At 47.4% G+C, this 16,026-nt stretch overlaps 2 protein-coding genes across 2 annotated transcripts; both read left to right on the top strand.

Moving 5' to 3' along the window:
- Positions 1-6,335: 6,335 nt before the first annotated feature.
- On the top strand, positions 6,336-9,638 carry LOC127292689 (uncharacterized). The gene is made up of 7 exons (XM_071818639.1): positions 6,336-6,352; positions 7,086-7,442; positions 8,160-8,340; positions 8,467-8,689; positions 8,984-9,096; positions 9,188-9,232; positions 9,337-9,638. Exons 2-7 carry the CDS (start codon positions 7,126-7,128, stop codon positions 9,448-9,450), a joined length of 993 nt encoding a protein of 330 aa, XP_071674740.1. The 5' UTR covers positions 6,336-6,352; positions 7,086-7,125; the 3' UTR covers positions 9,451-9,638.
- Positions 9,639-11,132: 1,494 nt separating this feature from the next.
- LOC127346823 (uncharacterized) lies at positions 11,133-14,474 on the top strand. Its single transcript, XM_051373082.2, has 8 exons — positions 11,133-11,412; positions 11,526-11,627; positions 11,945-12,280; positions 12,996-13,140; positions 13,264-13,483; positions 13,778-13,902; positions 13,989-14,033; positions 14,119-14,474. Exons 1-8 carry the CDS (start codon positions 11,288-11,290, stop codon positions 14,218-14,220), a joined length of 1,200 nt encoding a protein of 399 aa, XP_051229042.2. The 5' UTR covers positions 11,133-11,287; the 3' UTR covers positions 14,221-14,474.
- The last annotated feature ends 1,552 nt before the right edge of the window (positions 14,475-16,026 follow it).

The following is a 16,026-nucleotide window of genomic DNA, read 5'->3' as shown; positions in this document are numbered from 1 at the left end:
CCGCGCCACCTTGTCCTCGGCTGCTTTCTGCGCCTTGGTGGCCTTGCCATCGACTGCTTTCTGCGCTTTGGCGGCCTCTTCCAGCTCAGCCTGCAACACCACATTGGCATTGCCGGCATCCTCCAGCGCCTCATTCAGCCTAGCCTCCGCAACAGATTCCGCAGCCTTTAGTGCCTGAGCATGGTCAAGGCCAAGCTGGATAAGCTGGTCCTTGAGCTCCTTGTAGCTAGCCTTCTGGGCGCTTAGCTCCTCCTGATGCTTCAGAACAAGTTTGTCCTTCTCCTCTAAAAACCGGAAAGAAAGTGTTAGCAAAGTTGTACTGATACAATGCAAAGAAAGCAAGTTAACCGGAAAATAAGAAGCTGTATCTTGAGCGGCGGCAAGCTGCGCCTTGAGGGCCTCGATAGAAGCTTCCGGGATGGCTGTTGAAACAGAAAATCATAAGAGTTAAGAATTGAGAGAAAGAAAACCTTCCGGTAAAAAGATGCCGGAGGCGCAAAAAGTTACCTTGGCACTTGCTGTGTGCCTCAGCGAGGTCCCGGTGCTCCCAAAGAAGCTCCTCGAAGAGAACCTTCCGAGCGTCAACCGTGCTCTGTTCAAGGAGATGGTGTTAGCAAAGAACAAGATCTTAACCCGAAACTCGGGGACTGGCTATGCCGGTTTCGCGCGTTTCTAGTAAGTTTCGCGCTAAGAGCAAGATCTTAACCCGAAACTCGGGGACTAGCTATGCCGGTTTCACGCGTTTCTAGTAAAATTTTGCGCTTTTCTAATTAAGTTTCACGCTAAGAGCTACGCTCTCAACACGAAACTCGGGGACTGGGATAATAGACAAGATTCAGCAAAAAAGAGAAACCGGCATAACGTTGAAGGTTCAAGGACAGATAGAAAAGAGCCAAAAAAGAGGAACCAAAATAGATCAAAAAATAGAACAGCTCTTGTGTTACTTACCATCATGTTGTTCGTGGCATCAAACCACGCACTGTCCAGCTCCTTGACGGCTCGACGCAGCCGCATGAAATGCTCTTCGGAGCACCGCGCGCCAACAGGATCAGGCGCCGGTAGCCGGTCCTTGCCCATGCCGCGGGTCGCCTTGGACACATCCGCGGCGTTCCACTTCTCTACATAGGGCAACAGGTGCCCTAGCTCCCGGCCTTCGCGCTGGAACGCGGTGATCCGGCCAAGCAGGCCGGTGGCCTTCTCGCCGGCAGCGCTAGCGGCGCGGGAGACGTGCAACACCAGGGGCCGCTGGCCGCCGGAAGAGGCGCCCGGGGCCGTTTCCTTCCCCTTGACGAGCGTCAAGGTCTTGGGCGGCGATGCCGGGGGAGTGGCACCGGGTGGCTCGACGTGAGGAGCTTCCGGTGGTGGCATTGGCGTGGCCTTGGGAGAAGGGGGAGCGTCAGGCGCGTCGCCCGCTTTGGAGCCTGCCGGCGCGGAAGTTTCCGGCGCGGCTTTGGAAGGGGAAGACATCTTGGTCTTCTTCTTTTTCTTCTTTTCTAGGACGGGAGGAACCGAAGGTTCCGCCCGCCCGGCAGCTTCTTCTTCGGCGCCGGTGTTGCTGGCGCCGGTATCCTGGGTCTCGGGAAGGAAGGCAAGTTCCTCCTCGGTGCGGTGATCTGGCGGTGTAGGGGCCGCACGCCCCGAACTTGTAGCACCTCCCAGAGGGGAGGCAGAGGTGATACCGGCACCAGAGGGTGCCGGGCTTGAGTGAGGAGGAGGAGTTGAGGTTTTTGCGGGTCCGGAAGAGCCCTCAGGCATGGGGCCAAGCTTGAGCGCGGGGCTGAAAGAAAGAAAAAGAAAGAGTTGGAAAAAGGCAACCGAAAAAGAACTTGGCGAAAAATGAGACAAGCAAAAGAACTGAGCTTTACCCAGAAGAGGTTGGCATCTGCTTGCCCTTGTAGCGCCTCGTGCCTACTTGTTTCCCCGCAAAGGGTTCAGTCCGGAAGCGTTTGGCAGGAGGGGCTTGGCTCGAACCGGCATCTGTTGCCGGAGCCTTGTTCTTCTTGCCCCCAGCGGTGAGTTTGTCCAGGAACTCCTGGCCAACCTCGGCCTGCAGCGGGGTGGCGTGCTCATGGACCTGTGGGTTGATGTTGGCTGAGGGAACGTCTACAGAAGAACAATAACAAAAGAATATGAGAGATCAAACAGAAGAACTACCTCAAGCAAGGTCAGGTCGTCAGACGAACCGGCTGGTTCCGGCGGAGACTTGCCGAGGCGCGAGGCTGGAGTCCGGCCCATCTTCAGGTCCTGCCAACGGATGACGGGGTCCGGGTCGAATTTGTCGAGACCACGCTTCCGGCAAGGGCCTCGCCGGTCAGATTCGATTCCGGGGAAGCGGTCCTTCGCCTAAAAAACAAAAGAGAAAGAAAGGGTTAGTCACAGTGCAAAAGTTACCGGTATACCGACCCGAGTTGCGTAATCTCTTACTTCTTGGGTCGGGGGGTTAGTGGAACTGAGAGGCCGAAGGCCCCATTCCCAGTCTTCCAGCATGGCAGTCTGGCAGATCTGCCTAGCCTTGAGGACGATGTCCTTCTTGCTGAGAGGGATTCCAGTGATCTTGGTAGGATCACCGGGACCGTACATCTCGCTCATCTTATGCATGCGGCGCTTGAGAGGAAGCACCCGGCGCGAGATAAAGGCGCGGATAATATCGTCTGAGCAGATGTCGGTGTCCTTCATCAGTTGTTTCATGAAGCGTATAATCCGGTTGGTCTCTATGTGAGACTCCTTTGGATTGTAGCTCCAGTTAGCCCTCGTGGGCGGCGCCGGATTAAAAGGCGGCAGGTCGATGAGGTCCGCGGCGCCGTTATTCTTCACATAGAAGAAGGTCCCTTGCCATAGCCGGCATGACTCGAGACCGGAAAACTTGAAAAAAGGGCTCCCCTGGCGGGAGCCGATGATGCAAGACCCGCATTGTACGGGGGGTTTGGGTTTAGGAATTTCCTTGCCCTGAACGGAGTTGATCCGAAGAGCAAAGAAACGGGCAAACGTCTCGCGAGTGGGACGAATGCCGATATAAGCCTCCATGAAGGTGGCATAGCAGGAGAGGTAGAAAATGGCGTTGCCGGGAAGATGGTGAGGTTGGAGTTGATAGAAATCGAGGAATCTCCGGAAGAAATCGGAGACGGGAAGGCCGAAGCCGCGCTCGAAGTGAGCGAGAAAAACGACGCGTTCACCGGGTTCAGGCACCGGTTCGATCTCGCCGCGAGGAAGCCGGCAGGTTACTCCTTCCGGAATCCTCCTGGACCGGTAAAGCCAGTCGATTTCGTACTGGCTGACGTTGGAGCCCATCCAGGCCCCGCGTGTGATACCGGAGGAATCTGTGCCGGAAGCTTCGCTCGAACTACCGGATTCATGGTTGCTACCGGAGTCAGTGTCCATCTGGACAAGATCGGCGGATAATCCGTCGGAAGATCTGCTACGCCGGCTAGCGGAGGAAGAGGCAGAAGAAGAGGTAGAGGAAGATTCCCCGCTAGACATGAAATCCGATGCAGAGAAACAAGAATCCCCCGATATACCCCCGCGTGAAGATCTACGAAAGAGAGAAAAAGCAAAGAAAAAGAAGAAGTAAATACACTACCAAGTTGAGATCCGGAGAGCAAGCAAAAGAGGGGTAAACCCAGATTAAGCCTAACCTGAGGCGGCGGAGTCACAGAGGAAGAGGTTCGCCGGTGGATTGGCGAGCTTGCCGTTGGCGAGGAAGTCCGTCGACGGCGAGGTGGAAAAAAGCTTGAGGAAGCGCCAATGCCGCAGCCGCGAAAGGAGCACCGTAGAGGAACTTCGCGCGGCAAAGTTCGGCGACCTTCGGCGGAGCAGTAGCGGGAGTTCGCCGGACGGCGGAGCTCGAGTGGCGAACGAAGCGGCGGAGGCGCAGAGAGCAACGACACTGTGCGCGAAGGAGTGGGGAATGCGAGAAGAGGAAGAAGAAGGGGCGATTTTCCCTTATAAAGGAAGAGAGAGAAGTGGGCCGAAAACCGCTGGGCCGTGACGGTTCGCCCCACGGGCCGCCACGTGGCGCGGCGATACACGCGTAGTAACGGGAAGCCACAGGGAGGCACACACGGATCCGAAGGGGTAGTTGGGATCCGCTGTGAAGCAATTAATACGCGCGCGGAAGCCGAAGGGAAGTGACCCCTGACACTGACGCGTCAGTCACAGTGCGCATGTCCCTGACAGGCGCGGGGCCCGATATATTCTCGACTTCGCCGAGGAGGTATTTAATGACTAAGATGCCGGAGAATAAGCTACCGGAAAATGCCTTGCAAAGAGAGAGAACAGGAGTTCGGGCAAAGATGCCGGATCAAGCCAGGGGCCGGATAAGCTAAACCGGTATCCAAAGACGTGAGAACCTGGCATGGTCTGTTGGATAGAATCCGCCAGACTATACCAGCTTCGGGGACTAATGTTGGGGGGATGACCCCCGGTATGCCAAAGGCATGCCAAACCGGATGGTTTAGGCCATCAGGATACCGGTTTAATGTTCATACCGAAGCGTAAGATAAGAGTTTGGCTAAGTAAACTATGCCGGTATCCCCAAGAGGGGTATACCGGCACCGGGTAAAGAAGACACCGGGATGCCGGAAAGAAAAGCATGTCGGCAGTCTGGTCAAAGATTCTCTCCAGAGCTAGAGGACAAAGATGAGCTAAGCAAAGAAGCTTTATACAGAGGCGTGACGATAAAGAGGAGGATGACGATGAAAGAAGCCGGAAGACGTCAGCCTCCCTGTTTAAAGAAGACCCCGGCATCATCTATGATTAAAGTAGCTTTATAAAGTATCTTTGTAAAGTAGTTTGTCTAGTCAAAGATGCTATTAGGGTTTCTTCCCCTGTAAACCACCCTCTCCCCTATATAAGGAGAGGGGGCAGCCTCCTTCACGGGCGCGGAATATAGAGAGAAGGGTCCTGTAAGCACAAACCTGTAACCTGTGGAAATCAATGAAGAAAGTGATTTAGAGCGAGTTCTTCCTTGTGTCTTTCTTCTTCAACCTCTAGCCTTGGCTAAGTTCTTGAGGAAACCATCCGGAAGTTCATCCCATCTAATCACAAACCCTCCCCCGAATCCTCTAGCGTCCATTCGGCCCCATCTTAAGCCATCCTATGGCATCTGTCTGTTCACCACGACGACAATGAGGTTCTCCTTAATTAGTTAAACAATCATTTGTAGGTCTTAAAAATCAAGAATAGACATAAACAAGACAAATGTAGTGATTTGAAATCCATGTGGGATAAAGATACAAAGGAACCAAAGACAGGGCCGGCCTGGGGAGGGTCTGGAGGGGCGGCCGCCCCGGGCCCAGAAAAATTGGGGGCCCTATTTTCTATATTGGCTTACTATATATACATTGCAGAAAAAAGAGAGCAGTTTTTCGATTTTAGATGGGCTTGGTCTAAAGTTGGACCTTTTTCTTTTTCTATTGGTTTCCAATCCGGCTGGCCAGCCATGACTTTAGTCAGCGCCTGAAATCCGTTCCATCTATCGATATGTGAACATCGCCAATTTGCCCGAGCCCGACGCCTCGATTCCCTGCCTGCCCTCTCGCGGTTTGTGGCTATCGCGCAGGCTGCCTGGTTCCTGCCCTCGCTCTCGCCGATCGCGACCGATCGACCGCGAGACGATCTGCTGACTGCTACCCTCCTGCGGACTACGGTGCTGCCTGCTAGTCCGCCGGCCAGTGGCCGTCGTAGTTTGCAGTCCCAGTCCGACCGTCGTCAATCACCGCAATCATCCAATCCGCGTATTAGATTAAAATAGAAGGTAAGAACGCCCATTGCAGTTCTTTTGGAATTCTACTATATGCTCGCCTATAATTTGGGTTCTGAATTTTGATTAGCAGTTGTTGTTCTTATTTGTAGGAGCGGGGTTAACTGGTTTGGCAACTATATACATCGACAAGAAGTTAATGGACGAGTTTGATATTGATTCCCTCGTCACGAATTTTGCTTTTAGGAATTGGCGGAGAAAATTTTAAGGTATCACGTAAACATTGTTTTATATGAATATTGAACTTGTGTATACTTTAAATATTTATTTTTTATCATCTCATACATGCGAAAAAATAGTAAGAGGGGCCCAAAATTTCAGTTTCGCCCGGGCCTCCAAAATCTCAGGACCGGCCCTGACCAAAGATTAACGTCGATGTTGACGACAACCTCAACTCACGCCCTATTGAGGTTGAAAGCCAAAATCAAGATAAAAATGTAAATTATCCTTCTACATATTGTAAACCTACATATACTCTATATATGGTTGTGCTGGATTTTTTTTGACATGGAATACGCAATATAAAAATCCTGGCTCCACCACTGCCGTGCCAGACAGTCGCCGCCGCCTCCTTCACCCTTCCCGCGCCACCGCGTAAGGCACTCCGATCTGCCTCAGTACACCCCCTCTCGACGCCTCCATCATTATTAGTTCTCTGTTTGCGATCTTGTTGAAGTCCAACTGTTTTGCGTACCGATCTGTGGGGATTGATTTTGGAGGGGAGGGTTGCTGCCTGTAGATGATTAGAGATCCATCTGTAATGTATTTCTGTAGGATCCATGTCGTAACTTGCTGGTAGATGACTGGAGATCTTCCTCCTATTCTTTACTAGAAAGCAAGAAAAAACGATTTTGATGATAATATGTATTGTCCGTATCCTAAGATAAGAGAATGAACTGTTCTTCTGCTCCTTGAGCCTGCTTGTTCCCCTTGAGATATAGGAGAAGCAGCATTTGAGAAGCACTGCATCTTCATCTTCACAGATGCCTGTTCGGCTGTTCTGGAACTTCAGTATCTCCACTCTGAATGGCCACCTGTGATCTACCATAGGACCACACTCTCCCTCATTATTCATGCATATCGAATTGTTCTGTTCATCATGTGGATTGCTTGAGTGTTATCATGCAAAGATAAGTATTTCAGTTGGATTTCTGTCTACACAAGCTGCATGTAGATTTCTGGCCTTGTGTCGATTCTTTCTGTTAATTTTTTTTTTTAAATATAACAAATTCCATTAATTTGGCCATAGTAGAATGGTAATATCGATTATTTGTCATCTCGAAAGATGAAGTGTTGTTTGCTGACCAGCCTGCTTGTTTCACTTCAGGCGTGAGGAGGAGCTTGTGGGTGAGACTGCATCGGCAGAGATGCTGCAAGAACATGATGTCTCGCTCAACACCGCAACACTGGGCGGATTGTCCATCACTGCAACTTCCTCGTCCTCTGTCCAGGAAGATGCAGTAGCTCAGGACACCATTCAAGCCTCTACACCACCTTGCGGTTGTCTGTCATCGTCACCCATTTGGGTCTTGAACCGATATAAATGGGGATACACATTTTATATTAGGATTGATCTGAACAAACTTTTCCACACATACCCGCGAGTTGGTGGGCCGTTTCAGAGCTTACAACAAGCTTACAGTGCTATCGATTGCTATCTTGAAGAAGAGCGAGACACAACAATGTACTACTTCTCAACTTTCATTCTTGACTTTCATTGGTTTATTTTCTCCTGTTTTGCGTGAACACTAGCAATAGATTGCATTCAAACATGGTGATGTTGCCAGGTAGTCTACGAAAAATAATCACAGTTTCTACAGCATGAATCTCAAACGGAACTTATGGCCACTTCAGAAAAAGCTGACGAGTTGATAAGGATAAAAATACCATTCTGAATTATTTTCTCATTTCCTGCTTTGGGGACCACTTTTGCTGAAGGGAACATTTTTGAACTTTAAAACTTTGCGATATTTGTTAAGATAGTGCAGCTGACCATTAACAAACTGCATAACGATACTATGTAGTTATGTTTTTATCCCCTGGATTGTAATTTGTACGATTGCTTAGCTTTTATGTAGGCACACCCACACAGCTCTGTTGCCTCATGAACTAAACAATGTTGATAGCTTCTTTGTAAAAAGATAACGCATTAAGAACTTAATGTGCATGTAAACAGTTAAGTTCTATACTGTGTTGATTTTACCTTGCTACTCTTACCACAATAAGCAATGTGCAGAGATCACTTCAGTGTTGTTTGATTCTATTGAGCTACCTTCCACACAAATTACTAGACCACCCCAATAAACCTATGCTGGGCTGATAATATCGACATAGTAATATCGCTTTCAATTGCCCTCCGTTGTAAAATATAACGTATATATAATGCTCTGGTCTGAATTAGGTTAATGGATCAACCTGGGGTTTCTCCAGTGGAGGAAGTCGTGCGCCAATGTCTATACTGGCCCGATGGCACAAGAAAGAAGCGTCTGGAATCGCAACCAATTGCTGAAAAGCGTGATTGTATGCACCAGTTAATTCAAGCTTTGGTGGACAAGTGTCAAGAGCATAACCATCTTTTGGGGGTTTGCTCTCTATCCCTCCGTAGTGCCCTCACTTTTTGTCTTGCGGCTAGGGTTGTACTTGGCTTTTGTCTTTTTCATGTATAACAATTAATTGCTTATCAGGTGCATGCATTTTCTTAATTTTAGGATGCTGCATATGAAGTCAAAGATGTTGTGCGCTCCTGTGCTGTTCAAGGGGCCAGTGACCATAGTAGGATGCACTATCATATTAATTTCACTTTAAAGACCAAGGGAGCGGATGGTTCTACTCGTGTCATCGATGATCTATTCTTCGCTGAGGTTACATTTATGCCAGGAGATAAAGAATTGGTGGTCAGCTGTTTCTGCACGGTTAAACCTACTGACAAGGGTATCACTGGATCTTTAATCTTTGCTTGCATATTGTGCAAATGATGTTTTCTTGGTTGCACTAATTTTAACTTATATCTTAACTATATGTTAACTAGTATATAATATGTAGTTTGTTATACTGAACTTGCCCTTGCCTTATCCTATCCCTTATCTTTGGGCTTTACATTTGTCATATCTCGAACTGTTTCGTGCAGCCATATGTAATAACTGGTACACATGTTTTTTTGCGGGTTATTCTTATGTGATTGTGCCTCGTTGGTTATTGAAAATTTCTCTCATTTAAAAAATGAAGGTTGTTGCCATGATTGTGATGCGAAGCACCCAAATGATGCTGCTGCATACACTCGTGGTCAGGATACCCCATTGGGCGATATGTTTTGGGCAGGCTTCAACGAAACCAAAACCGTACGTATGATGATTTAATCCCTGCTGAGCTTGTGTTATAACAGTTTTGTTGCTTTATTTTATTATTAATTACATTACATGTTTTTTATAGTTGGAAGAGGAGGAAGCTAGGGTAAGACGTTTGTTCGATGACCAGGTACGCAATGGCAGCTTAGGTGGCATAGTACCAGTTTAAGTTGGGTGATGTTGGTCACATGATGGTTGCCTTGATTGATTATTTCCTGCCTGTGTATTCTTTAGGGCCGTGATTGTGTGGAGAGTATACATTTTACGGAGTATACAAGAGAATCGTTGAGGCCTAAATATTTGGGTATGGCAGCGACAATGGAAGGGGAGACTGAGAAGGCTGATTGAAGTGGAACACTAAGAAATCGCTTTGAAGTTTCTTGTAACTCGAAGAACTTATGTTAAGCTTGTCAGGTTGTAGAGTCAAGTACGTTCTGTTGCTAAGAACATTTGGTTTGGGATCGGCCTATTTATGTTTTATGCGAACTGAGTTGGTAGTTGTTTATATATATTAAGAAGTGCATTTACTAATTAAACACAGTCGGATTCGTTGTCAATCAAATGCGGAACAGTTTTTTTTTTTTTTTTTTTTTTTGAGGCCAGATATCTGATTATATTAAGTAAGGAAACAAGACAATACAAGAACCAACCAGACACTGGGACAGCTGTCCCCAAATTACAAAAAGAACCCTGAAAGAAACTAAAAAGCAATCAAGCCCTCGGGCTCCTCTGAGACGATGAAGATCGGCCACCGCCATCTTCGATAGCTCCACCTCGCCGGACGGAGAGACGAAACCTTTAGAGGACCACGCCTCGTAGAAGTCGCCGCAGCAGCCACCCGTCGCGGACGCCGGGATCTGAAGGAGGCTGAAAGCACGTCGGCGGGGGACACGCCCCGGTTCACTCCGGCGGTCAGGACAGAGAAGCTGGCCAGAGCCAACACCCCGACCTGCATCTGCACACACAGCAACTTGGGGACGAACTGCAGAACAACCGGACTCCTGTACAAGCACCAGAAAAGCCCGTCGGCAAGCTCCAGGCCCACACCGGCGCACCCCCAGCACCTCCGCCGTCGAGCCAGGAGGAGCTCAACGACGACGAAGAAGAGGGCGTGGGACAAAAGCTCCAACCGACGGCCGCCGCCTTCGCACCAGCGACCACACCAGGAGCACCACCCGCCACCGGCTCGCCGGAACTGATCAGAAGACCAATCACGGCGTGGGGAGAACCGGGGCGGACTTATTCGCGCCACCGCTGCCGCCATCACCCACCATAGCAGCAGTAGAACGCACCAAACTATCCTACTATGCACACGCCGGCGGCACAGCGCCGCGGTCTCCCCACCCTCCCGCCGCCGAAGCAGCCGGAGAGGGGAGAGACCAGCGGTCTGGCCGGCGACGGAGCGAGGAACCACCAACTGCCTCCCTTTTCGCCTCACAGAACTGTAGCGGAGAGGATGAGGGAGAGACGGGCTCAACCACCTACGGTGGAATATCTCGTCACCAGGGACGATGTTAAATGCGGAACAGTTAGCTGTTCAGAGGTCCTTAGAAAAATTATAAAGATGCCAAACTTTTCTTTGCTATAAGGATGCCAAAATTATAAACAGTTAGCTGTTTAGATGCACTTTCAGAAGGGTAGTGTGCACCGTGCGATGCTGATCGATCTTGAATCTCACACAGGAGAATAAGGGGGATTTGACAATTTACCTAACTTTTCTTTGCTATATGGGTTATTATTTGTACTTTCGGCCCGTGGAACGGGGCACGCGAGCACGGGAGGTCTGTCGATAAGCACGGGAGATCTGTCGATAAATTGATGATCACGCCGACGAAAGCACCGGCTTTAATTTCTGGCGAAGATCTGCGATCGGTCCATCCTTTTGCCGAACATTGGGATGCCTGGAAACGACGGTCTCAACCAAAGGAAATCACCAAGCGAAACCCTAATCCCCGCCAAACCCATGCCGCACCATCGTCCCATCTCCCTCCCCGCCAACCCCGTTCCAACCAAGGACAGCGCCCGCGGCAGCAACCTTCCGAACCCCTCCCCGTGCCATCGTGTATTACACTTTTATGTCCCCATCATCGAGGGGCGGGAGATTATTTCCGTCGATTCGCGTGGGGTACTCGTCGCATCTCCTTCCGACTTGGACGACGGGCCAGTGATCTTTGTAGACATAGATATGGATGGGAGATTATTCACGGAGGGCTATCATGTTCCCGGCGAGCCATTTGAAAGCATGGATCAACTCATCCACGCGGCAGGTGTCCACTTGCTCACCGGTTCCTGCCGCCACGACCTGCCACAGTAAGTGCCCCTCTCGATGCCATAGCACGATGATAATACGTAGTACTATTATCCATATCTTAAGAGAAGATGAATTGTTCTTCTGCTCATTGAGCCTTCTTGTTCCACTTCAGGTATGAGGAGCAGCAGCATGTGGGAGGCACCGCATCTTCGTCTTCGCAGATGCCTAGTCCAGAACTTCGGCGCCTCTACTCTGAAGCCTTCCGTCGTCTGCTGTATGACCATTGTCACCTCTCCCTATCTTTACTCTTGCATTCTCTATTCCTCCTCTAGTTGATAGAGTACCTAGTGGTTCTATTTACCGACCTGGATTGATTGGTGGGCACCTACGGGGGATTCTTGTGCAGAGATATGTACTTCAGTTGGATTCCTCTCTGGTAGATTACCAGCTACCTCTAGATTTCTAGAATCTTCATTATTAGGAGGTTTTTTTTTCTCTTCACTTGCCATTGCACAGTTGTAATATAAATTATTCATTCATCTCCAAAATAAATTGTTGTTCTGCTGATCTCGCCTGCTTGTTTCACTTCAGGTGTAAGGAGGGGGGTCTTGTGGCTGAACCTGCCTGCGGGCAAAAACTAAAACAACATGACCTCTCTTCCGTGAAGGACTTACTGAACACTTCAACATTGGAGTTGTCCACCACTTCGACGTCTTCTATGCAGATGCCAACTCAGCCTTGGCGCTGTCTTTCCTCATCACCTATTTGGGCCTTGCCACGTCTAAGCCGGGGAATCATATTTTACATCAGGATCGATCTGAATGAATCTTACCACACATACCCTGACGTGGGTGGGCCGTTTCAGAGCTTACAAGCAGCTCACAATGCTATTGATCGCTATCTTCAGGAACAACAGGCTCCAACAAGGTAACCTTCCGGAACTGTATTTCATTAGTTTATTTCTCCTGTTTGGTGTGCACATTTGCAATTCATTACATTCAAACAGGGTAATGTTGTGCAATGTTTATGTGATTTAGTCCATGAAAAATAACCAGTGTTCACAGCATGAATCAGGAATAGAATAAATGTCCTTAAGTTATGTTAGACTGCAGAAAATCTGACAAGTTGGTTGAAAAAAATCCATCCTATGTTATTTATTGTTTTGTGCCATGGGAGAAGCATTTTCTTGTAACCATATTTGTGAGAGAGTGGTCGAGATAGTGAATAAATCTTAAGCACAGATGAGCATTAGCAAAGTGCATACAGCTGCTATGCTGCCACTTCGTATGTAGGTATATTTATATCTGGATTGGTTAGCTTTAGCCAGCACCCGCACAGCTCTGTTACCATGAACAAAACAATGGTGATTCTTTTTTAGTAAAAAAAATGCATTTAGAACTTATATGCATGCAAACAGTTCAGTTTTGTATCTTGCTTTTGTTCATTATACTGCCTCTAAGCACTGTTAGAGGTAACTTGGAAGCTGTGCATCCTATTCAACTACATTCAACACAAATTACCAGTTCACTGTTAACCTATGTTGGACGGATAACATCGACATAATACTTAATATCACTCTTTTCCTCCTTTTTTCAGAAGATATAATCTGCTAATCATATATTAATGCCCTGATCTAAACTAGGTTCACGCAGCGACAATGTCTTAACTGGCCTGATGGCACAAGGAAGAAGCTTTTGGAATCGCAAATTGATGAAAGGTGTGACTGGAAGCGCCAGTTGGTCCAAGCTCTGGTGGACAAGTACAATGATTACCGCCATCTTATGGGGGTTTGATCTCTGTCCCTCCCCACAAACACTCTTTTTTTCCTTTTGCAGGCTTGCACTGTGTTGCTGTCTTATTCATGTAACAGTTTGTTGATGATCATATTAAATATTTCTTAATTTTAATAGGACCGTGCATACAAACTCAAAGATGTTGTGCTCTACAACTCAGTTTTTGGGGCCAATGACCATACTAGGTTGTATGGTCATATTAATTTCACAATGAAAGGAGCTGAGGATTCTGACTGTGGCATCGATGATCTATTCTTTGCTGAAGTCACAATTAAACGGGCAGAGTATTCAGAATTAATGGTCAGCTGTTTCTGCATGGTTAAACCTACTGACAACGGTATGGTATAATACTCTTCTATTTACCTACATACTGTTCAAAATATGTTGTGGTTGTACTAATGTGAACTTATTTGTTAACTAATGCACACTCTTTAGCTCATTACAATGGAATTGCATTTGGGTTATCTTGTCACTTGAGCAGATTTGATATCTCAAACTAGTTCATGCAGCCATGTAATATATGTGTTCAAATGTTTTTTTTTTGCCTTCAGTTGTTCAGCCATTCTTATGTGATTGTAACTCGTCAGTTATTTGGCAGTTAAATGAAAATTTCCTTTGTATAAAAATAAAGGTCTTTGCTACGGTTGTGATGTGAAGCACCCCAATGATGCTGCCGCATATACTGGTGCTGGAGTTAACTCACAGCGCGCATGTCCTATATTTGGCAATATGAAATGGAAGTGCCGTAACGAAACTGTATGTATAATGATTTTTTCCATGCTGAGATGTTGTTTAACATTTGAGTTGCTTTATTCACTACTATTATTTACATGCTTTTATAGTTGCAAGAGGAGGAAGATAGGGTAAGAAGTTTATATAAGGGCCAGGTAATGACATATATCTTAGGCGGCAGAGTGCCATAACATCATGGTTTCTTGGTTGACTGATTTCTTGCTTCTCTATTTTTGTTAGGGTCTTGATGCTCCGGATTATTTGGAGAGAGTGAAAGAAGAGATGACACTTAAGCCATTCAGGCCTAAATATCTGGATGTGGCAACTATGCATGAAGACTAAGTATGGCGCTGGAGTGGAAGAATAAGGGCCTAACCCTCTGAAATTCCTTGTGACTGAAAGAACATATGTTTTAATGCTATAAGCTTGTCCATTTGTAGACTCTTAGTATGTCTTGTTGCTAAGACACCGAAAAGAAAGAACATTTGGGTTGGGATGGACCTATCTAAGTTAGTGGCTGCTAATCTTAGGAAAGTTCATATATCCAAATGGAATTGTACACTTAAACAGTGATTGGTTGTCTTACAAATTCACAACCGCGCTGCTTCTGCTTACATAGGTTGATGCCAAAATAAAATGATTTTAAACATGTAAACGCAATCAAAACAATTACTCTGTATCCGTTTCTTAAGTTTTCTGCATTTTTGCACCTTGTGCGTTGGCATGCAGCTTTGAGAATAGAACCTAACGGTGTCTCCAATGTGGATTTAAGGCTTGGCCATAATGGAAAAAGTGGCGGAATTGGTTCCTTTGACGCGACCTTGGGGGAGGGGCGTAGTTTGCACCTAGGCAGGCGCTACCAGTTGACCTTAGGAGTAAGATGAGAACTGAGTGCCAACTTAGGGCATGTTCAATCCTAGGCGCTTCTTATGGCGCTTCAGCAAAGAAATTCTAGCAATTAATCCTAGCGTTCATGCAATAGTTTCAGAGCTCCAACGCATGATTTCACTTTACGACGCTTATTTCTCCAACGGGCTGGCTCTGTTTTTTTCCGCCGCAAGCCAAACACTGAGCAAGCAGCCGGCGCAAGGTTATGCGTCTACTCCTCTAAATAAGCGCCCAACGAACGGGATTGCATGTCACAACTACCGACTGGCTGGGTTCAAAATCCAGTCGCCCCTATAGAAACGCCTGCATTGTAGATGCCCTTAGTGGCAAGGATTGTAAGTGCGCAACTAGCCCACCCGGATTTGAATCTTACATAGCGGTAATTTCGCTGGTAGAGGCGGAATTTAAACCGGATTATCATCCTAGCATCCATACGTGAGGAGAGTTTTATCCTACCTAACAACATTGGCGGAGCTGCTCAATGACATGTTGTCAAGCGACAACACACAAAAAACAGATATGCAATAAACACTAGCTATGAATAAACTTAATTGACCTCATAAATCAACTTTTGACACCGGTGTAATTCTTTTTTGAGCTTTGACATCCTGTCTGCTATAACCAGCTCCACCACTGCCTAACAACGTAGTATGGCCAAGGGAGGGAACATTCTCCCATATGTCAACATCTATGTATTGTACTGCAGCTGCACTCCATTGAGATTGTACTATTCAACCATGTTTTCAGGAGCTAGGCAGTGGGCGCCGACAGCTGCGAGGGGGGGGGGAGGAGGCGAGGAGAGGCCAAGACCGGCGGCTAGGGTTAACCGCCTGGTGGGGGGTGTTCTGTTTTTTAGTCAGTATTCCTTCCAAATTTGAAACCACTACCTGCTTCTTGTTGGAGGTGGATAGATTTTACTACTCCTTTATGCTCAAATTAATTGTCGCGTCAAAACGAGCACGATCGAAACAATATATGTCGTTTTTCAAGTTCTCCAGCAGGTTGTGCCTTGTGCGTTGCATGCAGCTTCGGGGATAGGATGGTTTGGCTTCCACCAAACCAAATTTTCGAGTACCCTTCAAATTACAGTGAGCACTTGAAAAGTTTAGATCATACAAGGTGGGAAATACATCAGGTTTCGCTACAAAATAAGTGCAACATGCAACATCAGTTTGTCTACAGAGGTGTGTGGCAACTGAAAAATCAGGAGAAACATCAAACAAACCCCATCAGATCATCAGCCCACCATTAAGGGCGAAA

This window comes from Lolium perenne, chromosome 4 (assembly GCF_019359855.2).
Source record: "Lolium perenne isolate Kyuss_39 chromosome 4, Kyuss_2.0, whole genome shotgun sequence".
NCBI lineage: Eukaryota > Viridiplantae > Streptophyta > Magnoliopsida > Poales > Poaceae > Lolium > Lolium perenne.
This window is presented reverse-complemented; position numbering and strand designations above follow the sequence as displayed.